The sequence below is a fragment of the Bombyx mandarina genome, chromosome 11 (assembly GCF_030267445.1).
Source record: "Bombyx mandarina strain Sakado chromosome 11, ASM3026744v2".
NCBI classification, from domain to species: Eukaryota; Metazoa; Arthropoda; class Insecta; order Lepidoptera; family Bombycidae; genus Bombyx; species Bombyx mandarina.
This window is the reverse complement of record NC_143218.1, coordinates 5,156,500-5,182,234: the sequence shown is the minus strand read 5'-3', so window position 1 is coordinate 5,182,234 and position 25,735 is coordinate 5,156,500. Positions and strand designations below refer to the sequence as shown.

At 43.2% G+C, this 25,735-nt stretch overlaps 1 protein-coding gene across 2 annotated transcripts; it reads right to left on the bottom strand.

Moving 5' to 3' along the window:
• Positions 1 to 242: 242 nt before the first annotated feature.
• On the bottom strand, positions 243 to 15,115 carry LOC114239595 (uncharacterized). Of its 2 annotated transcripts, none has more exons than XM_089730792.1 (9): positions 14,964 to 15,115; positions 7,841 to 8,625; positions 7,625 to 7,747; positions 7,257 to 7,544; positions 6,693 to 6,856; positions 3,268 to 4,052; positions 2,592 to 2,824; positions 1,361 to 1,531; positions 243 to 1,285 (listed from the first exon to the last, which is right to left on the bottom strand). In XM_089730792.1, the coding sequence occupies exons 2-9, from the start codon at positions 8,551 to 8,553 to the stop codon at positions 784 to 786; spliced, it is 2,979 nt and encodes a 992-aa protein (XP_089586918.1). In that variant the 5' UTR covers positions 8,554 to 8,625; positions 14,964 to 15,115; the 3' UTR covers positions 243 to 783. The 2 variants fall into 2 exon arrangements, with proteins under 2 accessions (XP_089586918.1, XP_028025677.2); XM_028169876.2 differs by having other exon boundaries at positions 2,592 to 2,815.
• Between the last annotated feature and the right edge of the window lie 10,620 nt (positions 15,116 to 25,735).

Sequence of the window (25,735 nt, the reverse complement as noted above, 5' to 3'; positions counted from 1 at the left end):
TCAAGGTGGGTGGCGCATTTACGTTGTAGGTGTCTATGGGCTCCAGTAACCACTTAATACCAGGTGGGCTGTGAGCTTGTCCACCCATCTAAGCAATAAAAAAAAGCTTACTTTTGTTAAAGTCTGGTAATGAAGTGCCTCATGATATTGTTTGGGAATGCGAGTCAAGAAGCTCTTAGTGGCGAAGGACGATACAGCTGCCATACAATATCGGCAGCATTCGTGGTCAATGAAACAAGGTGTATGTGGTAATCAGTTCATAGAACTAGGTGTTTATTGTAGAGTTTAACTGAAATGGAACAAGGGACGGGACAGATCGTCAATGGTACTAATATACAATCAAATGTACACACACATACATATGTACATACGACATCACGGCGAGGAGACACGGGGGACGCTTCCACGGTCGGGGCCGTGCACTGGCTAACTACTGTGTATTTACACAACCAAATATATATAAAGTGGAGAATACGATATCGTACGAATAGGGCCCCGCGCCGACCGAGTCCGCCTGTGATCTCCGCGCCACTAAGTCATCGGGAGGACGTCCTTTCGCGCGATCCGATTCACAACGAAACGAAATAAAAAGAAAATAAATTACACTAGTCGATTTCACTGAGCACTTCACGCGAATATCATGCGAACATCACACAATCACCGACCGACTCAAGACAGTCCGACGACAACGCTACGAGCAGTCGACGCGAGAAAGGACAAGGCGCTCCGTCACACCGTGGTCTCGCGGTCCACGTGGATGTACTCGACGGAGCGCTCGCGCCGTCAGGAGGATGCGGTCGACGAGGCTCGCGACGCGTCGTACAACAGCTCCTCCGTGAGGCGTCTTCCTGCCGCCAGCGCACCCAACAGCCGCTTGTCCGATACGGCGCGTCGTCGTCGGCGCACTAGCAGCGCTGCCAGCAAGAGCAGCGCGCCCCCTGCCGCACCCGCTGCGCCCGTCGCGCCGCTTGCGCCCAGCGCCGCCAGCAGCCGCGCTCCCGCCCCGCACGCACCCCGCTCGTCCGCACCACCCGGGCAGTCCTCCGCACCGTCGCACCAGAGTGCGCCCGGCATGCATGCGCCCAGCGGTCCGCACGCGTGCGCACACGAGCTGGCGTTCTGTCCGGCGCGCCATACCTCCATCCAGGCCAGCCGCGCGCTGCCAGCCTCGCGCGCCGCCCACACTACCAGCAACGCTGCCGACCGTCCGCCGCGACCCCACCACTCCTCGGTGAACACCTGCACTGCCGCGCCCGACCCGCCCGGACAGATCACGCGCACCAACCTGTCACAGATCGCTACCTGTACTAGTCATCTGCACGATCGGACCGATAAGACGAGTAAAGATGTTTCTACTCACTTGGAGGTGTGCGCGTCGTACACGAACACTCGGTTGGTGGTCGCACAGGGCGGAGGTTCGGTCCCTGGAGCGGATGGCGTCATCTCCTCGCCCCACACGCGCAGGAACACCGACCTGTTCCCGCGCGCCTCCATCAAGAATGGAGTCTCTCCGCATTCTGATATCCTATTGCTGGGGTAAAAAAATTGAACAGTTTTACAGGCGCCATTTTTTTTTTATTGCCATTGTAGGCAGACGTGCATACGGCCCACCTGATGGTAAGTGGTCACCGTCGCTCATGGACGCCAGCAATGCCAGGGGCAGAGCCAAACCGCTGCTATGCTCTAGCTATTCTAATTTTCATATCAGCACACATAGTTTCATTCCAGTAGAGAGCGTCAAGCTGGGGTCCTCGGTTTTTTTTTTATTGCTTAGATGAGTGGACTAGCTGACAGCCCACCTGGTGTTAAGTTGTTACTGGAGCCCATAGACATCTACAACGTAAATGCGCCACCCACCTTGAGATATAAGTTCTAAGGTCTCAATTATAATTACAACGGCTGCCCCACCCTTCAAACCGAAACGCATTACTGCTTCACGGCAGAAATAGGCAGGGTGGTGGTACGCGCGGACTCACAAGAGGTCCTACCACCAGTAATTACGCAAATTATAATTTTGCGGGTTACATTTTTATTACACGATGTTATTACTTCACCGTGGAAATCGATCATGAACATTGGTTGAGTACGTATTTCATTAGAAAAATTGGTACCTGCCTGCGGGATTCGAACACCGGTGCATCGCTCAACACGAATGCACCGGACGTCTTATCCGTTAGACCACGACGACTAAGGCGCAGGCTTGAGATGTGTCCATGATGATAATCCAAAGAGGCCGGCCCCCAATCCGTATTCTTTTTTAATTAGTCGCGGAACAAACTACCTAATTTTATTAATAAGGTCCTGTGCTCCTAAAAAAAAAGGAAAGTGTGGTTTTATGAAAACACCATAAAAGTGCAACTTTTTTTCACAATAAAGACATTTAACAAATCTGACAAACAACATTTACATTAAACACTGACAAAAACAAACAAAATAGCGTGGAGCACTGGCACTGGCTGCGAACTATAGGCGCCGCCATATTGGCCTTGGCTGTACTGACGAGCGCCTTTCACTATATCCCTACTCCGCGGCCGACCGTCACGCGACATGCAACACACAGACGAAAAAGTTTGAAATTAAACAATCCAAACCTATAAGGAAAGGCGAGCCGGAAATGCGTTCCGGGGGGAGCGAGGCGGCGCCTGGCCGCACAGAGGCGCGGCTGCTCGCGCGACCACGAGCCCCGGAAGTGCACGTGGCGGTGGTCCTCGGCCGCCCGCAGCGAGCGGGACACCAGCTCCAGCTCCAGCGCGCCGCCGCTCGCCTCGAACCGGAGCGGCGCGCTGCTGTTGTCACATATGCACCCGACCGGCACCTGCCGATACTTCCTTCTATTACTTCACACTCTAGCCGAGCAGATACATTGTGGATGTCGACGGGCGATGGTCACCATATTTTCCAAACGTACCATTTGACACAAGCTTATCAGCAACCGGTGAAATAAAAGAGACCATTAGAGATTTTAATTGAGATGTTTATTGATAATTCATAAGTTCAAATTTTATTAACTGACTTTAATATACACAATCCGTACAAATATTCTATACAAAAATTTTAAAGGTGAATATTAAATATTAATTACTAAATGTTAATGTTACATATTGCGGTCGAGAGGACCGCACCCGACTTTCGGAAATAGGTTCTTGAACGACTATTATTGTTTTTATTCAAGTACAGTTTTAAACAAATGCGCTGTATGCATTATTGCTTACTAAGATGTTCGGTCTAATAAGACTAAAATATTTGATAAGATAACTTCCAACTTACTCTGTAACCGGGCCACGGGGATTCAAATATACGCAGATGTGGAACACGCAAAGGCACATCCTCGTCCCCGTCGAAATCAGTGGGCCCTCCGTCCTCCGCCTCGGTCTCCCCATCATGGGATTCTATCTGGTCCGGCACGCAGTTCGGTCGACCGGTGACCGGATCAGGCCGCGTCGCGCATCGAGGCTCTCGACCGAATGTGGCCGCCTGCAAGTCGAGCACCACACGAGAACCCTCCCCATCGAATCTATACACGCAACGCAAGCGTCGCGCTCCACCACGACCGAACCAAAGTGCGTTCCGCGGAGAGGAAAACGATCCCGGCGCGGTCAACCTCCTCGCGCATTCCTCCGGGGCGGGCCGGGCTCGTCTGCCGTCGTCCGGCAGCGGGAGACCCTCGAGACGCGCGTCCACGAACTCATAGTGGAGAGAGAAGGTGAGCGGGTGCGTGGCCGTGCCGGGGCGCGAGGTGAGCGCCAGCGCCAGCAGCGAGGCGGCGGACACGTAGCCGTCGGGCGGCGCGCAGGGGCGAGGGGCGCGGGTGGCGTTGGCGAGCGAGGCGCGCGCGCACAGCGAGGGCGGCGCGTCGCAGTAGTGGCCCAGGGAGCGCGCGCCCGCCTCGCCCTCGCCGCCGCCGTCCCACACGCGCAGCTCCACGGCGCACGCGGCACGCAGCGCCACCGCACTCGTGCTGCTCTCCTCTTCGCGCTCGTTGCTCTCGACGCGTCGCGCCTCCACCAGCGAATACTGCGTGAAACTCGAGAAATAGATCCAAACGAGATCACCTGTGTAACAAAAATTAATTCGTACATAACCCTCGTGTGTTTCTTTTTCGCAGCGTGTAGATAATTCGACGTTCGAAAGGCAAAACTGACTAAGCGACAATGCGTGAACTTTAAAGTAGACTAATTTAAAGTTGAAATACCTGAAAAAAGTTATATTTTAACGAATCTAGCTGTAGGATTGAAATGATTTTAATAGACCTAGAAATATATTTTTTTGGGCATCGAATATGGTTGCCTATCATTTATGTATAAATAAGTTGTTGTCGCTTAGTCACGTTTGCCTTTCAAGCGTCGATATGTATCAGTGGTGTGTGACAAGCTCTATATTTATACTACATTTATTCAGAAGAGTATCAGGAATGGATGATTTGTTTATAGTTCCAAATTCTTTTTTGTTGTTGTTGTTGTTGTTGTTGTTAGATTGATATCTTTGTTTTCCATTTTTGGGCGGAGTTTGCGTCTGTTATTTAGATTCAATACAGTGCTGTTTTTTTTTTAGTTATATCATATGTAAACGAAGCTCTCTTGGCCCTTCATTACATTTAAATTTCCCGCGCACTAGCTTCGACTATCATAATAGTATTTATTATCTATGGTGGAAGTAGAAATAAGTTAATATAATAATAGTAAAATAAATAACTCCTTGCAAAGCACAACTTTGTTTTTTTGTTTCATTAAACAACACATTACACATATCTAATTTGTATTGCGAATTTCGTAATTTACAAAAACATCGAACAAAAGTTTGTTTTATTAAATTTTGGATCGCCATTAGAATTTTATATTTGGAGTCACTGAAACTTTTTTACTGGTGGTAGGACCACTTGTGAGTCCGCACGGGTAGGTACCACCACCCTGCCTATTTCTGCCGTGAAGCAGTAATGCGTTTCGGTTTGAAGGTTGGGGCAGCCGTCGTAACTATACTGAGACTTTAGAACTTGTATCTCAAGGTGGGTGGTGCGTCTACGTTGTAGATGTCTGTGGGCTCCAGTAACCACTTAACACCAGGTGGACTGTGAGCTCGCCCACCCATCTAAGCAAAAAAAAAAATAAAAAAATAATAATTACATGTAGTTGAAGTTAGCATCCCAAAAGTGAAGGGAAATAGTAACTGAAAATCCTCATTCGGGGTTGAGGAGATAGCCGCCGATCTTTCTGTGTCTCAGCAGTCGATCCGTATCATTTTAAAAAATCATTTGGATATGAAACATATTGCCACTCGGCTAATCTCAAAAGACCTGTATTTTCTGCAATTCAAAAACATAATCGCATAAGAGTCGTTGAGGACATTCTAGAACGAGTCCATTCCGACCCAACATTCGTGAAACGTATTTTTATTGGACGCGAGACGTAAGTCGATCAAACGTCACAGTCATACTGATATCTTTCTTTGACAGTTGCCGTGCTGTGCACACGCACCCATTGCCGAAAGGTCATAGTATAAAACAAAGTCGCTTTCTCTGTCCCTATTCTTTATTGTACACACAGTTAATATTACAGTAATTGCGATGAGATATAAAAATGGCGAGCTTAACTCAACAATTGAGTTTTCTAACAGCTAACCGTTCTTAACGAAGGAAAGCATTACATGAGTGGGTAGAAGAATACAATCTAATCAATTTACGTATTGATACAATACACAATAACAACTATATCCCTATGTATGCTTAAATCTTTAAAACTACGCAACGGATTTTGATGCGGTTTTTTTTAATAGATAGAGTGATTAAAGAAGAAGGTTTATATGTATAATAACATCCATTAAATAGTGGAGAAATCAATAATAAATCACAGTTTCCGAAGCGAAGCGAGGGCGGGTCGCTAGTAGTAAATATAGCATATTAATTGAGTGTTATGCGGCGTTTATGAGAGCAAATTCGACAAAAAGGAAATAAATATTCTTGTATTTTGCATCACGATAACGCGCCTTCGTACAAGGCCATCATTATGAATATAGTGTTTGACCAAAACTCAACAATTGCCATCGAACAACCACCCTATTCACCAGATATGGATCCAGTCTCATTTTTTTTTTTTTTCTAAACTCATATTACTACTTTATGTCACATGTATTCATTCGGTAGAAGACATAAAGGCGAATTTGCGACGAGAAGTGAACTCGATACCGAAAAAAAGCCTCTAAAATTGTTTTGATGATTAACTAGATTATTCATTAACATATTAATAAGTGTGTTGTTTCTGAAGGAGCAACTATAGGTACGGTTTGTACATACCTAACTCAATACGTTGACGCGCCGTGCATCGTCTTTGTGGTGTCAAATTATTTTATTTTATTCTTGTATAGTAGTGCACTTAGCAACACGTACTCGTTAACACGCTACCATTTGTACTTAGGTAGGCAGCGGCTTGGCTCTGCCCCTGACATTGCTGAAGTCCATGGGCGACGGTAACCACTCACCATCAAGTGGGCCGTATGCTCGTCTGCCTACAAGGGCAATAAAAAAATAAAAAAACTTAACTAACATATGTAGTAAAGGTGCTCAAATAACATACTCTTTTGGAACTGTACAATTTTCCCCTTGGAGCCAACACTATGTATGAATGTGATAAAATAAATTTGGATGGATAACAAACTATTCGTGTCTTATTGACTTTGTTGATACAGCAGTAAGAACTGACCTGGTCGCCCGTGAAAAGTCCAAGTACACGTGGTATTCGGCGGTAGGGTGTGTGCAGGGGCCCGCAGTCGGCCGCGGCGGCCACGCCCCCCCGGACCTGCCGTCGAATTCGTTTCTTCCTCCGAAGAGGAAGCTTTCACGTGAAATTCACAACGTCTGGACTCCCTAAATTTTGAACATTCCCATTTAATTACCTTATTGCGGTTACCTATTGCGGTTTGAAACATAATGAAACGACGCGACGATAGACAATAATGTATACTAGAGACAAATAAACAATATTAACCTATTCTCAATTTGACCACAGACTAACAGAGTAACAAAAGTTTGACAATAAACATAGAGTATTCATATGTGTGTGTGTCAAATACGTTTTTTTATTGATTTAATGTATTATTAATGCATTATTTAAAATAAATTTACCATTCTGCACTTCTTCGCTATATTCTCTATAAGTGTGGGAAATTTCAAACTCTTGCGTCCGCGCAATTTTCGTAAAAAGGGGTACAAAGTTTTTGCTTTACGTATTAATATATAGATACTATATTATTATTATTTTTCTCACCTGGCGTAGTCGAGTGAATCAGAATCGGCAAATACGACGTCTACGTCCAGTTCGAATCCTCTGAGTGGGGCGGCCGGGGCGGCGGGTCGCAGTGGAGCGCTGAACGGGGACGAGTGGAAAGCGACCAGCATCTCTGGACCCCGCGAGGTGACACGCGGCAACCAGTCCCCGCCGCAGTACTCCACCAGCACGGGGTCGTCCGTAGTAGCGCCGTCGTAGAAGATGAGTCTGTCCCGCTCCCCGGTACATTCACGCCACGCCCTCACCGCTCGGCCGGTCTTGTTGAGACTGTCACAAGGTTAGTTCTTTGTTAATAATATGAGTGAGTCCGCGGGACCGGACGTTCGTCCTGAATGAGCTTCACCCACCTCGCCATCGATATCGACCGTTTGATTTGCATTTTGTGGGAGTACTCCTGTCGAACAGAAATCATCGCGTGTTTGCACGTTGGGATGTCTTTTTGTCGGAGGCTCCAGTAGCAGGTAACGTTTCTGATGGTTGCAAGATTTTACAGATTATATTATAATTTTATATGTTGCCAGGTATAGAAACATTTTAAAAAAAGAAGATTATTATATATGTACCTGGGATACATGCCAGGATAGTTAGGACTTTGTAGTCGGCACGCCTTGCGGTGACACTCCTCGTAGGTGCGCGTGCAGTACGTTCCTGGAGATACGGCACCGCGCTCCAGTGGAGCTTCCAGAGCACCGAACCGAACCACCGCCTCGCGCTGCGCTAAGAACTTGTACCGCAACCGAAAGCCGAACGCCTCGCCGAGCCGCACCCGGAACAACTTGACAGAGACAGTGACCGTCGCCGTCTCGCTGTAGTAGAGGGCGGCGCCGTCCGCCTCGCCGCACCACGAGCCGCCGGTGAAGGGGCGGCCGAGCTCCGACACCTGCATGTAGCCGTCGGGGCAGCCGTCCAGCGCGGCCGGCTCGTAGCGCCCGACGCGGAATTCGTCGAAAGCCAGCTGCACGAGGTCGCCGTGTGCTCCGCCGCCCGCCGTGAACGTGAGGTGGCACAGGAAGGGAGCGCGCGGGGGCCCTCGGACGGCCAGCGAGTACGCGACGCCGGCGCGACCGTAGTAGGTGCGGTTGCAGGGTGTACAGTGCGGTGGCTCGTCGCTGCCGTCCGCGCACTGCGGCTCGCCGTCGCAGTACGCGTCCAGACGGACGCAGGGGCCGGCGCGGCAAGCGTACTCCGCCACGCCGCAGCCGCCCGCGGCGCCGCGCCACCCGGCCGCAGCCCAGAGCCCGCCCGCCCACACGCACACCCACCACGCCGCTGCCATGCTTCCACTGCGCGCCGCACCTCACGAACCGCTCCTCATCGTGCCGTCCGTGGACCCGACACCTCCGCAGCGCTAGCACAAGTACCATTTCCAGATTACTAAATCATAAAATTGTGATGCACAAAGCTTAAGTTTGTAGGCAATTTGAACTTGCACTGGTACTCGGAGTTTGTGAATCCCTGCCCAAGATCTTTATATTTTTAAGTAAAATCCTTAAGAATTTATTTAGTAGCGCATAAGATGCCACGTTTGTCAAACGAAGAAGATATTTAAATACCAGATCGTCAAAGCTTTGTTATTAAAACGATATCAGCATGTGCAATATGAAAATTATTAAAATGTAATTTGGAATCCCTGTTATTCTTGGTTGACGCTTGGTGTACTGTCTTATCTCATGTTTGATAATTTTATTTTATAATTAGTCCTATCGTTTTGAATACTTTACAATTTAATCTTGTAGTTTGAAATCCGGTAATAATTTCACACCGTTATTTTATGAATGATACGACCTAAACAATAAAATATGTTGAACTCATACTGCAGCAAACAAACTGCTAGCCTATCATTGGTTACCAAAGTCCATAGCGAGAGCTATGATTGGCTACCATCACCTACTGTCACGTGCGCTGTCCGACTGTCCACCTAAACGACCTAAAATCAACAACAGTATGTATAAAGGGTGTCTCAAAAAAGCGCAATATTTGAAATATAAAACACAGTTGTTAGTCTTTTCAGTTAGTTTTTACTAAATCATAAACTACATAGGGTTATTCATGGAATAGCATATCAGGCAAATTACCTCCACGGCTTAGCACGCTCATACGCACTCGTTTGTCCAAATTTACCCGACCATTTTGCATAAGTGTGGCTGAATGTCGTTGATGCAGCGCTGAGTCTCCTCCTTTAATGCACATATTGGCCACATCTATATCATCCAATTTCGGCAGAAAGCAGTGTGTTATCATGTCGCTATATCGAGCACCAGTAACTGTCAGTGCTAGACGAGCCTCGTTTTCCGTAAAGTATGGTCCAATTATGCCTCCAGCCCAAAATCCACACCAAGGAGTGACACGTTGTGGATTCATTTGTTTTTCGACAATCACATGTGGGTTCTCAGATTCCCAAAAGTGGCAATTTGGGTATTAACAAAGTCGTCGTGGTAAAAATGTGCTTCACCGCTTAGGGTGATTTTTCTCGAAAAATCAGCATCTATTTATGATGTTAAATATTTCACTACACAACTTCTCTTCGCTGTACCTGGTCATTACGCTTCAGTTACTATGTTAATTGAATTTTTGTAAGCATGGAGGCCCAGGTCTTTAGTGAGTATACGCTGTAGAGGGCTCCTTGAAATCTGCAAACGTTGTCCACGGCACCGAGTTGAGGTTTCTGGATTGTGACCGCCACGCTCACGCACTTTTCTATATTGACATTTAAAATGCTTGTTTCGGGACGACCAGTGTGGTGTTGGCGTCTCCAACGAATCCAGTCTCCCTCCATCTTAGTTTCAATTAATCGCTTCACAGTTGACGAAGTTAAAACACTATTCCGACCATATTTTGTATGAAATTTTCGAATGGCTGCCGCCAAGCTTTTATTATTTAGAAATATTGTTCAATAATCAAGACACGTATTCTACAGTGTAAGGTAAAAGCTCCTAATACGGCGGTATTTAAAATCGCTTCCTATTACGGTGGTATTTCTATTTTCCAGTTTTATTCTTGTTTTATTCAGCTTAAGCTCACCAAAATGGAAACTATTTATTCTAAATCTATGTTTGCAAGTATAGCATATAGACAACACAACAAGATCTGTGTTACGGCATCAACGTGAGAAGGGTTTCCATACAACAAAAGTAAGTACCTACACTAATATTTGGAAACTAAGTTTTTGTATTAATAAGCCGTTCAAGTTTGTTAATGTGTTATTTATAGCATTTTCCTACTATTATACCTACTATTTATATAGCTTGTATCATATTTGTAATTAATTTTTTACCCAAAAAATAAGAAACAAAATACCGCTGTAACACGGTACGAATTTTATAGATTAATCCTAACTAGATGATGCCCGAGCTTTGTTCGGTATTTTTTTTTTTGATGAATTATATTTTTTAAAAATTATATTTAAATTCGAATAACATATATTATTGATAAAATGATGAAATATTCCAAGATCGTTTAGGCATTTTTAAGTCAACAGGTAAGTTAAAAAGACACAAACAATATAAATAAGCAATTCATTTTCTTAGTCTAACCTTAAACCAAACACTCATTGGCTTCGGGTGGCTTAACAACGCCACCTGCTGAAATAGCTTTAGTGTTATTGTGTCTTTACAGCAGTTAGTTGCTCTCAATTATGAAAAATAGTATATTATTCGCTAATCGATATGGGGAAAAGCCATAAAGTTGGTTATCGATAAAGTTGATTATTGAAAACACGAATAAAACAACATTTTCTGAAAATAAATCGTAGCTAGATAGACTTATCGCTCCCGAAATTCCCTGTCCCGAAATTTTATAAAAATCGTTGGAGCCGTTCCCGAGATTCAGATTATATATATACAAGAATTTCTCGTTTAAAGGTATAATATAAGATACGGTGGTATAACTCCGAAATAGGAAAAATACTGGGCATATCGTTATGTAATCGTTTATAACTTTCAATTTATTAACTTATTGAATAGTTCTAAGTTTAGTTGGAATAATTATTCATCATTAATCTCGTAAATTAGAAACCATATTCTGCGGTATGGGTTATTCATTAGGAATGTAGTTAATAATGAAAACTACTGAGTGCAAAATGTTAGTTTCTTAGAAGGGGTAAAAATAGGAAGGTGTATTTTAATTTATAACAAATCATTTATTTTGGATAGCTGTTGACTTGAGTTTCACACATCTGAGCCAAAAAACTGTTATCGTTTGATTAAGTATTAACATTTATAATTTATCGAAAATTTGATGGGTCTGAATTAGGATTAGAAAAACTCGAGTAGTTTTCCTATTACGATGGTAGGTAACTCTGTGTTAGGTTCTATGATCTCTTATTACTTAATGCTCCATTTTTACTAAAGCTGTCAGCTATCGAATTGTTTTTTTAGGCATGCTAACACTTTACTGCACAAATGGCGACAAATTTAAATCTTGCGTTAACTTTAGGACACCCTTTATAAAGTCGTGCGGATTGGATCGTTAGTTAAGTATTTAATGCGTAGAAAATTTGGCACCCCCCAGAAGCTTTCTCTGTCCCTATATCCCTATGTATGCTTAAATCTTTAAAACTACGCAACGGATTTTGATGCGTTTTTTTTAATAGATACTGATTGAAGAGTAAGGGTTGTATTTATAATAACATCCATTAAATAGTGAAGAAATCAATAATAAATACAGTTTCCGAAGCGAAGCGAGGGCGGGTCGCTTGTGATAATTTATAAAGCTGAAGAGTTTGTTTGTTTGAACTCGTTAATCTCAGGAACTACTGGTCCGATTTGAAAAATTATTTCAGTGTTAGATAGCCCATTTAGTGAGAAAGGCTGTAGGCTATATAACATCACGGTAAGGTCAATACAAATGGAGCACCAATAAATAATGTTTTTTTTTTCTTTTTGAGATTTTTCGCTACGTCCGCTGCGGAAACGGTTAAAGTTGCGCTAAAATAATGTATGACAGAATTGTTCCCCTTTAAAAGATCTAAAAAAAGTATGTGACAGCATATGTCTATATGTTAAGGTTGGCTCACTATAACGTTTTTTATGCTAACCAAATTTGTTCTAAAATAAAGCATTATTTGTAAAGGTGTTTCTATAAAGATGATATCCTTATCCAAATACAACATTGAAACACCCAAATCACTTCAAAATAGGCTTTGACAATTATAGATTTTTCTGGATTTCGCCAGGATCCCATCATCAGATGATTACAGGGCCATCTGGGAAGTCTACCCTTTCGAACAAAAAAAAAAGAAAAAAGAATTATCAGAATCGGTCCAAGCATTCTCGAGAAATCGGTGAATATACATAGATAAAAACTTTTGGTCGAATTGATAGCTTCCGAACTAAAATCGATAATTCATAAATGAAGAGACGGGTAAAATTTAGCGTTACGCCAAAGTAACTATTCCACGCAGACGAAGTTGCGGGAAAAAGCTTTTTTTCTTTTAGTAAGATTAATAAAGAAGGAGACTAAGAAAATAATAGCAGTGGAGTGCGCAAATTCTCGAAAGAACATGTGCAAGCAATTAGAAACCAACGAAGGTTTTTTTTATTTTTTTTATTGCGTAGATGGGTGGACGAGCTCACAGCCCACCTGGTGTTAAGTGGTTACTGGAGCCCATAGACATCCACAACGTGAATGCGTCACCCACCTTGAGATATAAGTTCTAAGGTCTCAAGTATAGTTACAACGGCTGCCCTACCCTTCAAACCGAAACGCATTACTGCTTCACGGTAGAAGTAGGCAGGGTGGTAGTACCTACCCGCGCGGACTCACAAGAGGTTCTACCACCAGTAAAAGATGGTTCAGTACTGGGTCCCTTCCTGCCATGCTCGGACTCACTGAAGTGGCGCAGTCCTCAGCCTCGCGAACTTTCATTTAGGCAGACGACATCGCTATCTGCACCGAGAGCTGCACAGAGCTACCAGAACTACTTCTACTACGTTTGGAAACAGCAGCTACAGGCCGCCGGCCAAGTATCGAGTGTTGCTAACACCCAGTGCATGTTATTCAAGGAGCCAGACCCGGGTGACAACGGTCCGATTTCCGTTGACGATCAACTTGTAATTACATGTGATGTGATACGCAGATCTGGGAACTTAAAATTCAGTATTCAACACAGAATAACCGTAGCGTGGCTAAAGTGGCGAGAAGTAAGTGGTTACCATTCAAATTGCTGAAATGTTGAAATTGTTCATAGATGACCTCAAATAATTTATTCCCAATAGCTTGATGACAATACTTAAAAAAAAACAACATTTGTAGTAAAACCATTGGGATGAAATTTAAGGTTGATAAATGTCCGTAGAAAGCTAAAGTTGTAAACCCAAATTACTTACAACTTAATGATGGCGTTGTGCTCAAATCTCTTTCTGAATCGGAGACCTATAGATACGGAACAATCGTTTAGAGATCAGTACTTCTTATGAAGGTTTTAAAAAGCCATTTATCACGCGGAAACAAGATCCGACCGCTTATTGGGTATGTCACGCCTATGTTTTTAGCATATTCCTTTAACATATTAAGGTGGACACAATCAGAGTCGGACGCACTGGACAGAAAAGTCAGGCGATTGTTAACGGCATACAGATTGCGACATCTGCGTTCATCTGTGATGAGGTTGTATATTCCTCGTAAATGTGGGAGTCGTGGTATGTTGAATGCCAGGGATCTACGTTACCGAGTGATATACAACCTTAGGGAATATTTCCTTAAGGTAAACGCGAATATGCATCGGGATGTAATTGCAGTCGATAAAGAACTCGATCCACTATCCTCGGCTAACGGGAATCAGAAGAGGCCGAAGGTGATGAGTATTTAGAATTCATGTAGAATTAATAGACAGTGAGGTCAAACGCAGAACCTCCTTTCCACCCTAGTACGCGTAACCAACCGTCACCCCGATGGAAGTTAAAGATCTGATCAAAGACCTACGTCCTCGTAAGGCTCCGGGTCCCGACGGTACAGCTAACCGCGTTATTAAGCTTCTTTCTACCTGCCCAACTGATCGTGTTGTTGGTATCTATTTTCAATGCCGCTATGACATGGAACTATATCTTTCCCGCGGTGTGGAAGGAAACGGAAGGTTTCGGCATACATAAACCCTGTAAACCCATTATTCTACCGACGAGCTACCGCCTGATTAGTCTCCTTGTGTCTCTAGACAAACTATACGAGCGTCTGCTCTACAAACGCCTGAGAGACTTTGTCTCATCCAGGGTGATTCTCATCGATGAACAATTCAGATTTGGCGCAAATCACCTATGCGTACATTATTAGGTTGCACCGCCTCACTTCTACAGGAAATTCAAACTAAATGATAGGAGCCCTAACCACTGGCGGTCTACAACACCTGCCACCAACGGCAGTCTTGTGTATCGTATTTTAACAAAGATAGCAAAGGTTGAGAATAAATTGTATATTGCACTAAGTAGTACACATTGTACATTCAAAATAAAAATATCTGGCTTTTTTTTGACCCGAATGATTCTAACAATTTTGTAAGCATCAGGACGGGCATTGTTCTTATATAAAAATAAATTCTACAGGACAATAAGTCAATCAATACATAGTTATTGGTATTGTCATACCGTAGATATCAGCTTGCGAGAATTGTGTTTTCTGTTAGAAGCATTGGCAATTAATGACAGCAACCTCGAAGCGCAGCCATATGTTTAGGCTGGTTGTACCGGGACTTACCTGATCACGATGTGAGAGGTCGGCGTGGAGACAGCTCGGTACTTGTCCATGTGGCCGTCAGAGCGGTGCGGCTCGAGAACACATCACGTGGCGAGACACTCCACGACACTCAACGAGCAGCGAACAGCACGCGGCGGGCGACGCGACACACTGCGGCGCGTTGCGACCTGAGACCTGTCGTCCACCGCGCCGCCCTCGGCCCCGTCACCCGCGCCTGCGCCGTCCTCCTCCCCGGGTGACGAAGTAAACTAGCACTCTGAATGCTCACAGTAACACGTTATCAACGCACGTCAAAATGAACGACCTGCACTGAAAAATCTACTTCATGTTGGCCCTAAATAGAATAGATTAGATCAAAACGTTAAATGTGCGTTGCACTAGTACTTTCATTACGGATCCTCCCGATTCATTAACGGTGCTTTTAGGTACCACAAGCACCGGTCACCGTCTTCGTCGAACCCGTCGCTTGCGACGAAGGGCTTGAGCCCTCACTCGTTGACGTGTGGATTAACCCATAGACACAGCCCACTACTAAGTTTCTCGCCGGATCTTCTCAGATGGTCGCGTTTCCGATCCGGTGGTAGATTCTGCGAAGCACTGCTCTTACTAGGGACAGTGCTAGCAACACTCCCGGCTTGAGCCCTGTGAGCTCACCTACACGTCAAGGAGAAGCTGAAACAGTTTCTCAAGGTTATCAGCACAGGTAGGGAAAAAACTGGTGTTATAAGTTTTATACGGTTAGGTTTAGGTTAGAAGTCGTTTAGTGGGTGGGTCCTAAAATCCTTGGGCCCGCGGTCTGCTCACAACACCATGCAGACCGTTGAGTCTCACATACCCCGCGCGCCCCTTTTGCGCGGGGACCTCGTAGGAGGTTCGGCCCTCAACCCGAAAAAAAAAAAAAAAAAAAATTGGTTTAGGTTAGGTTTTCACTCCCAGGGGTATCGCTCCTTCTCTCTCGTCGTGTCACGGCGGGAGAGATTGAGCGACGCGGACCAAAACCAGCAGGGGGTTCTGGGCTCTCCACGCCTTTCACTGGCTAAAGGGTGTTTCTTCTGGGAACGCCTGGGCCTCCTCGCTTTCCTTTTCTTCTTCCCCTTTATGTTGTTTTGTTTTGTCTGTTTTGTTTTGCCTTCTTTTGTTGTAATTGTTTTATTGGTTATATTTTCTCTTTTGTTTCTTCTTTTGATTTGAAGCCACGTCCGAACAATTTTCGGCGTGATCCACCGGAGGTGGCGGGCCTCTCTTGGCCTGCCTTTCTTCGTTGAGAAAGTGAGTCGGCGTTGTTTGCGCTCCTTCCCACCGCTGGTCGCCATGTCTCCGGCTGCACAGCTACAAGGGAACGCCCTCCAGAGGGGGATACCGGTATACCGGCGTGGCTTTGTGAATTGTTGCTCACTCGAGCGTCGGGCGGTCTGTCGTTTTGCTTTGCACTCGGCGAGCCGCCGGCCAACCCGTAATCCTCACCGCGTGGGGGACGGGGCCGCTGCTGCGAGGCACGGGGCCACGAGGACATAAACCTCTCTAAAAAATACCCCAATCTTAAGCTCTGGCACCCGACGAAGAGATGAATGGCTGGTGGGAGACCAGTCGCGAGGGCGTCCGAGGGGACCGCACCCCTGGTTAATAAAAACAGGAAATCAAAAATCAAGAATTATCAGTTATAAAGAGAATTTACCCCAGGAGGGTACCTCCCGCTCCGCGGGGGGAGAACCCCTCCGTGCGGTCGAGCGATCGGGCGCAAGCTGCCCCACCGTTTCTTGGGGGGCAATAACCGCTCGACGAGCTCCGAGAAGGACAGAGGTAGGGTGTGCAACATTTAATACTTTATAGTTATTTTTTCGTTTATCTTTTAGAATAGATATCTAACTCGACCCATGTTTGCATTCTGAAGTCTTTATATGGTAAGCCAGCGCTACTACGGTTACTCACGAAACATGGTAACATGGTATGTAAATTTATAATTAAATTTTAGTAAGGTATGGAAAATGAATTAATAGAATGCTTAGAACAAATTAGAAATATTTGATTAAGAAAGGCAAATCAAGATTTTTGGGTAAGGTAACCAAAAATAAATTATTTTTTGAAAAACCTGTATGATGTTAATTTAAGAATATCGAAATCTTGCTAAAATACAAACAAACAAAAAATACAAACAAAAACAAACATTTCAAACAAAACGGAGTATCGCTCTATGACAGCCGCTGGATGGAAGGAAGAAGGAAGTACGAATACGAAATAATAATAATAATAATAAACGAATAATACGAAGCACGCACGGGTTACCACCATCCTAACTATTTCTACTGCAATGCGTTAATGATATCCGGTTTGAATAGTCAAACATGTCATTGTGCTTTAGAAAACGTTAATGCGGCGTTTTGTAATACTAAAGGGAAGATCTTCCTTCCATCCAAAAATAAATTGTCTGAATGAGATATAATATTTAAGAGAAGTGAACAGATTATTCGATTATTTAGTGAACAAAAGGGTATAAATACTCAAGTGTTGGAATCTGTAAATTCTAATTGGGAGAATATTAATTCTATTTATAAGGATATTTTAGATTTATGTACCGATTTTAAAAAAGAGAGTAGTGATAGTGATCTATCGCTATAATTTAGTGAAAAACCAAATTTGAAAATGGAGTTTGATTTAAAAACAGCGTGTAATTTGATCCCTTGTGATGGACAATAATGAAAAAACCATTAAAAGCATAATTGACTCTGTGGAAATGTATTCGGAAATGCTACCTTATCCTGGTAACAACTTACTTATTAAATTTGTTTTAAAAAGTAGGCTTTCAGAAAATGCAGAGTTACATATGGCTTCGAACTATGTCTCTGTTAATGATCTTATCCAAGACTTAAGAAAAACACTTTTAACGAAAAAATCGTTTACTGCTATACAACAACGCTTACAAACAATTTCTCAAGGTTGGCGAACTATCGACCAGTACGGTACCAAAATTGAAAATTTCTTTTCAAATTTAACAATATCTCAGGCCGACGCTAATTCTCAGAATTACGCAGTTTTAAAACCTTCAAATGAAAAGTTGGCGGTAAGACGGTTTTCAGATGGACCTGGCGATTCGCGACTAAGTACCATCATTGCAGCGCGTAACTACGAGTATCTGAAGGACGTGATACAAGCGAAAGATGAAGAAATGTCTACTGGTTCCGGACCACATGGTGAGAGTATCGTGCAATTTTCTCGTCGAGGTAGAGGTAAGTTTCAACTTAATTTTCAATCACGACAAAGCATCAGAGAACGTGGATATCGAGGGTATCATCATCAATATGTAAGTAATTTCAGAGAAGGTAACAATAACAATTATAAACAGAACAATCGTGCAACATACAATAATTTAAATCGTGGTAGAGGAATGCAATCCGAAACAGAAAAAGAAAATTAAAACTATATTGACATTAGGTGGCAGCACTTTAGAAGACGCCATTTTAAATTCAGTGTTCTTGCTGTGTGTGTATTTGTGTAACTGAAGATAATAAATAAGTCTGTACTACTTTAAATTGAATTTGTTTTTCAACAAAAAACCAATAACGCAATAGGAATGGTAATCGTATGAATGAGAATCGAATGAGTTTTAACAATGGTAGGAAAAATGGCTATCGACAACATATTACAACAACATTAACCAATATAATCAAGGTAAGAATCAAATGGCTTCAACCTATAGTAAGGGTAATGGTAATCAACGTGTGTATTATGCTGAGCAAGTAAAGCAAGACGTACCTGAGACATCAACGGTATAGGAGGTCAAATTCAGTCACCAGGTTTTGTTATGTTAAACATGATTCATCGTAATGCTAATACTGACATCGAATTTAATAACAAGTGTTATGTTTTCGACAACGTTCCTTTAAAGGCTGATGGAATTCTAGGTTTAGACTTTCGGTGCAAGTATGCATCGAATATCATTTTGAAAGTGAATATTTTAACATTGAATAAATACTATTTAGAATATTTATTACTGGTGGTAGGACCTCTTGTGAGTCCGCGCGAGTGGGTACCACCACCCTGCCTATTTCTGCCGTGAAGCAGTAATGCGTTTCGGTTTGAAGGGTGGGGCAGCCGTTGTAACTTACCTGAGACCTTAGAACTTATATCTCAAGGTGGGTGGCGCATTTACGTTGTGTATGTCTATGGGCTCCAGTAACCACTTAACACCAGGTGGGCTGTGAGCTCGTCCACCCATCTAAGCAATAAAAAAAAATAAAAAATATTTTGTGCCACTTTATGATAACATAAATTATTCAAACGAAGTTTTAAATATTCCAGCGCGTAGTGATAGATTCATTATATATTTTTGTCCGTAAATGAAAGAAAGTATGGTCGCTAACGCTTTATCAAGAATTTGTGTAATCTGTAATGGAACAGGTAGGTATGTAAATTGCTAGGAATAGAAAAAAATGAATGAATGTCAATGAATGATAAAAAAATATGTTTTTGTACGTTATTACAGACTTAAGTCGAACACTGTGTGCATTACTAATGTGTACGTTATTACAAAGTTAAGTCGTACACTGTGTGCATTACTAACAAAAATCTTACGTTACGGACGTTTTTTCCTGGTTAGAGTACCCTCGCCACATCGTCCCATAAGGAACTTCGTTCCAAAATTTACTTCAACTGCGTATCCCATCATCGCTCTATAGGAGTATTAGAAAATTCTCATAGAAACTTAGTGCATTTCTAAGAATATATTGCAGTAGTAGAAAAGAAAGATGGAGTCAATGGCTACCATTTTGGTGTTACAATTTTAATAATACTGTTCACACAGAAACAAAATACACACCGTTTGAACTAGTGTTCGGTAAATCCAGTACAATTCCATGTAGAGTAAGTGAATGTATTGAACCCTTGTATAATGCGGATTACTATCCATTAGAATTTATATATCGTTTACAAGTAGCACAAGCAACAAGGATGCACATAATAATCAAATTTTATGTAAGGAAAAGCGTAAATGTGTTTATGATAAGAATATTAATCATGTAAATTATGTTAAAGGTGACTTTATATTAGTAAAGAACGAATCAGCAAAGAAATTAGATACTCAGTTTAATGGCCCATTTATTGTTTTAGAAGACATGGGTGTTGATTAGGATATGGCCTAGGTCTGACGACTTACCGTGAATCGTCCCGCATCCACGTCCGAAGGTCCTAGTCGTGGATGAGTATTGCCGACAGAATCAGTTCATCTATCCTTCACATGTAGAAAGTCATAGGTCACTGTCACTATCTTCCAGTTTTTTATATGAAAGGGAAGACTTTACACATTATTTAAATTTTATGTGCATGCCGACGCGGCGACATCGGCTTCGCGTGACAAACTCTGTTTCTGTTGTTTTGCCGCACTAACAGCAGGCGGTGGCGCTAATGTCGCGCCGAAGAACCATTTCCCACGGAAATGGTGCATTCCGATACACACAATATGTCGCAGACCCAGTACAAGAAAAACAAGAAATGAATAATACATATAAACCAAATTGCGTCGCGTTACGTACTCAGAGAACAAAAAATAAGAAAAGAAATTATTCACAATAAAGAATAATAATAATATAAATATGTATTTTAGAACAAACTGTTACGGGACGGAACATGCCGCTCACGTTAAAAGCACGTAGTTTCTTTTAATATTCAAAAGTTAAAACTAATATCGAAACGACGTAAAGCTTCAAATCTTAATCAACTAATAAATTCCTAATGATTTCAACTACTCCAAGGGAAGAGGACATATTTTAACCACGGGTCGTTTATAAAGGGAATTTCCCATTTTAATAGTTACAACTCGTGTGACACGTAACATTTTATTATTTTTGGAGTTTACTCCTTTAGAATCGATTTACATATATAGGCCCGGGGTATGAAAATTATGGGGACCAAAATCGTACTAGCATGTCACACGAAATGCGTTATGCGCCTAGCATGTCACACGAAATGCTTTATGCGCCTGATTGGCTCCTGATTGCGTGATGCGTGCGCGCGCCAATCAGGAGCCAACGCGCGGCCGCGTTATCGCAGGTGACGCCGGGCTGCTGCGCCGGCAGTCCGCCACAAAGCCTCGTACTGATCGCGCGTTTCTCTCATTATTGTATTTTCATATATTTGTTAGTCGTTTGTTTTGTGTCTCGTTAATTTGTTAATAATCTGTTGTGTATCGTGTTGTCGTAATATAGAACTATTTCTCGTATTGTTTCGTTTAATTTTTTATATCCAGTAAACTCCAGTCGTGCGTCGGAGCGGACACACACACTTTTTTTTCATTACGCACTTTATTGGTGCGCACGTAAAATGGACCAGCAAAATCTACCGCGATCTGCGCACTGCTGGGAGTGGTCCCATGCGCGGTTGATTGTCCGTCGGGCGAGCGCGGAAGCACTGCACACAGCGATGTATGCGCTGCCGCACGATGTTACGGCTTAATAAAATCCAATAGCGTTGTAAAAGCGCGTAGCGAATGGACCGCGGTCCGGCAAATTACATAAGTGTGCATCGTCAATAATAAGATTAGTTAGAGGGTGTTTTTTAGGTAAAATTAATTGTTGAAAAACCGAAAGATGAGTGCGGTGACGCGAACAAATTTTCGAAAATCGCGTAATGAAATCAACATCCTGTATAGGCGGTGCCGTTGACGCGCTGGAGCACACCGATACATTGCGTTTTTCTTCGCACGTGTCTCTTACGGGATTTTGAATCGGCCAGGAGTTCTGACCAAAATGTAGCCATGAAAGTCCGTGGTACCATAAGTCATGCTGTACGAGCGCGGCGGGCAACAGGCCACGAGACGCAGCGTCGGCGGAATTATCGGCCGACGGGATGTGGCGCCAGCGGTCGGCGGCTACGCGGCGCAAAGTCTCACTGACACGGTTCGAAACGAAGGTTTTCCATTCGTGCAGATATGAGTGTAGCCATGTGAGCACGATGGATGCGTCGGACTAAGCGTAGACCTGGTCGAAGCGAACACGACCACTGTAAGTGAGCATTACCTTTTCAATTAATTTAGATAAGAGGACTGCCGCCGTGACAATGAAAGTAGTGGTTTTTCAACGACGATCGCGCGAAACGATCTCCCACTTATGCTACACCTCTCATGTCTCCTTACAATGCCAAACTAGAGTCAAGCTCAACAGGGTCTTCTTTCCCCGCTGATTCTCCCAAGCCCGTTCCCTTGGCTGTGGTTTCGCTAGATAGTAGATAGGGACAGTAGGAATCTCGTTAATCCATTCATGCGCGTCACTAATTAAATGACGAGGCATTTGGCTACTTTCATCGCCGGTATCATCATGCCATCGTCTTAAGTGACTGTAATCGTAATCATCATCCCACCCTCCCGATCGAGGCCGTACGCCGGCGAAATTGGATCAGTAGATGTTTAATGTCTGTTTCAGATGTTGAATATAAGGGAAGCCAAGGGAGCGAGCTCCGGGGGAGAAACAGACGGGCCTGATCTACACCCTTACCGCTGGTTTACTGTGCGGAGCTCAACCGACGTCGCCCCCCACGACCGACGTCATCTGATTGAACCTGGTCCAGTTAATATGCGATCCCCTCAACGCTAAAATTGGAACGATTTGTAATGTTGGTTCCTGAAGCCCGATTATGGTCAACTCCTTAAAAGAAGTCAGGCTCCATACTCCCCTCCAAGTTTTCGAAGTCCTAGTCTACCTGCGACCAACTCGACCAGCTCCTCGTGATTCCCGTATTTATTACGTTTCTCACGGTGGAGCTCGTCCAGCGATCGCTGGCCCGAGACCACCTGCACGTCCACGATCACTCCGACACCATCCCGGAGGCAACAATATCAGGCTTGCGGAGACCAACCGATGTTCTAGGCTCCAGCTCAACCGTCCACTTGTTCTCTTCTATAGCTTTCGTCACGAAAGAGACAATCTTGTTATGCCGTAGAATCCGGCCGCCGCGTGTTCTGTGACACTGTTGTAGGATGTGAGCCGTCGTCTCCCTAACCCTGCAACCAGCACGGCAGGTCAACGCTGACTCACCTTCACCTCTACGCCCTCTCGATCCGCGAATGCGGGATGGGAGGGCGTTGATATGTGTGTGCACGAACTGCACGAAGTCCCGGCCGGTTATATGCGCGCATCGCTCCCTAATATACTTTGTGGACGCTGGGGTACGTGTCAATTCGCGAAGTTTTTTTTTTATGGCTTAGATGGGTGGACGAGCTCACAGCCCACCTGGTGTTAAGTGGTTACTGGAGCCCATGGACATCTACAACGTAAATGCGCCACCCACCTTGAGATATAAGTTCTAAGATCTCAGTATAGCTACAACGGCTGCCCCACCGTTCAAACCGAAACGCATTACTGCTTCACGGGAGAAATAGGCAGGGCGGTGGTACCTACCCGCGCGGACTCACAAGAGGTCCTACCACCAGTAAACGTCCGATGGAAGTTCGCGTCCATCGACCGATGCGTGCAGAGATTCACGCTAAAACAAGCGCACAGATGGTCTTTGCGATGTGGAGTCAACACGGCTATGCTTGCGGAGCTGTTTCCAAGCCCACTAGACCAGGGTCGAAGCCTTTAAAAATAATGAAAAGTGAAAGAAAATAATAGTAGGATGAAAAAAGGAGGACAATATTATAAAAATGGAAGGAAAAATAATTTACGGGCGATCTGAGGTCGGGAAGGGGTTGGGGGGGGGGTAGGTTTAGGGTAAAAACGGTTTTTCTCGATTTCCGGCAAAACTAAAAGTCCTATGGAAAAAAGTCAAATGGCAAAGTTGTAGGTAATAAAAAGATCTAAAACTTTTGTATTTACACTTTTTTCACATAACCTCAAAATTTATGTAAAAAATTAAAAAAACCAAGTTTTTGGTTTTTTATTTTTATCTTTTAAAAAAAAAATCTTTTTTCACGAAATTTGCTGAAAACTTACCTTTTTATGTCCCAAATACGCTTTAATTTATTTGATTAGAAATATTTATTTTTTCACCTTATTTTGAATTAATATCGAAAAAGGACCCTAATTTTCAATCGAAAATTCATCCGTCAAAATATCAGGTTTTTTCAAAAAATTTGTATGTTTTCTGCTCGTTGAAATCTTGCTATGAAATCGTGCTAAAATTTTTCGTAGGTCACTCAGGTATATAAGTTATCTAAAAATAGTTATAAATAGGCATCTACGCATATAATTTAAAGAAGATTCGACAACTTCTCCAAATATTGTAGATGTCTTAATAAATATGAATTTTATTAACTTATTTGTTTGTTAATTATAGTATTATATTTTGATTTGCAATTTTTTTCTATCAATGTAACATGTGATCTTATGTTTTTCGAGTAATTAAAGTGTAAATTTTAAAATAAAAATTTGTATATAATAATTAATAAAATATATTCGAATTCGAGTTTTTTTTCGATTTTTTGCATTTTCTGAGAAGATTTACTATAGTAACATATATATTTTTTTTCACCATCGGAAAAAAGAGATTTCAACGAACAGAAAACATACAAATTTTTTGAAAAAAGCTGATATTTTGACGGGTGTATTTTCGATTGAAAATTAGGGTCCTTTTTCGATATTAATTCAAAATAAGGTGAAAAAATAAATATTTTTAATCAAATAAATTACAGCGTATTTGGGACATAAAAAGGTAAGTTTTCAGCAAATTTCGTGAAAAAATAATTTTTTTTGAAAAAGATAAAAATAAAAAACCAAAAACTTTATTTTTTACATAAATTTTGAGGTTATGTGAAAAAAGTGTAAATACAAAAGTTTTAGATCTTTTTATTACCTACAACTTTGCCATTTGACTTTTTTCCATAGGACTTTTAGTTTTGCCGGAAATCGAGAAAACCCGTTTTTACCCTAAACCTACCCACCCCCCAACCCCTTCCCGACCTCAGATCGCCCGTAAATTATTTTTCCTTTCATTTTTATAATATTCCCCTCCTTTTGTAATGGGTTTCATCCTACTATTATTTTTTTTGGTTTTAAAAATTATCGACACTGGTCTACACCGCAGTTTCTTCCGAATCTTATCAGGTTTGGCGGCGGCTCTAGCCACTGACCATGGTGACGAGTCGAGCACCCCGAAACGCCTCACAATGAGGTCCGGAATGATCGCTCGCACCGATGGGATCGCCAAGCCGCCGTCCTGAACTGCGGCGTGAAAGTATGCCTTGGGAACATCCGCCGGTAGCCTAAGCCTAAATATAAAAAAAAGCCACTGTCGACTGCTTTCCGGATTTTTTTTTTTTATTGCTTAGATGGGTGGACGAGCGCACAGCCCACCTGGTGTTAAGTGGTTACTGGAGCCCATAGACATCCACAACGTAAATGCGCCACCCACCTTGAGATACAAGTTCTAAGGTCTCAAGTAAGTTACAACGGCTACCTCACCCTTCAAACCGAAACGCATTACTGCTTCACGGCAGAAATAGGCGGGGTGGTGGTACCTACCCGCGCGGACTCACAAGAGGTCCTACCACCACTAATTGGATTTGGACGTCGAGCATTCTCAACCTGTCATCCGAGATATTTGCAAACACGAAACCGTGTTGGAATCTCGGGATCAGGTGAGCTCTCAAGATATCCAACCTCTGTTGGGGCTTGAGAGGTGCCTTTGTGATGTTATTCAAGACACTACTGATATTATGCTCTAACGTCACGCATCCAGAGGCCTCAAAGTCAACACCAGTATATCGCCTCCGCTCGACACAACACACCTGCCTGAGCGGCTTACCTCCAATGTTGAAGGTGCGCTTAGTCAGGTAATAGTGCTTCTTA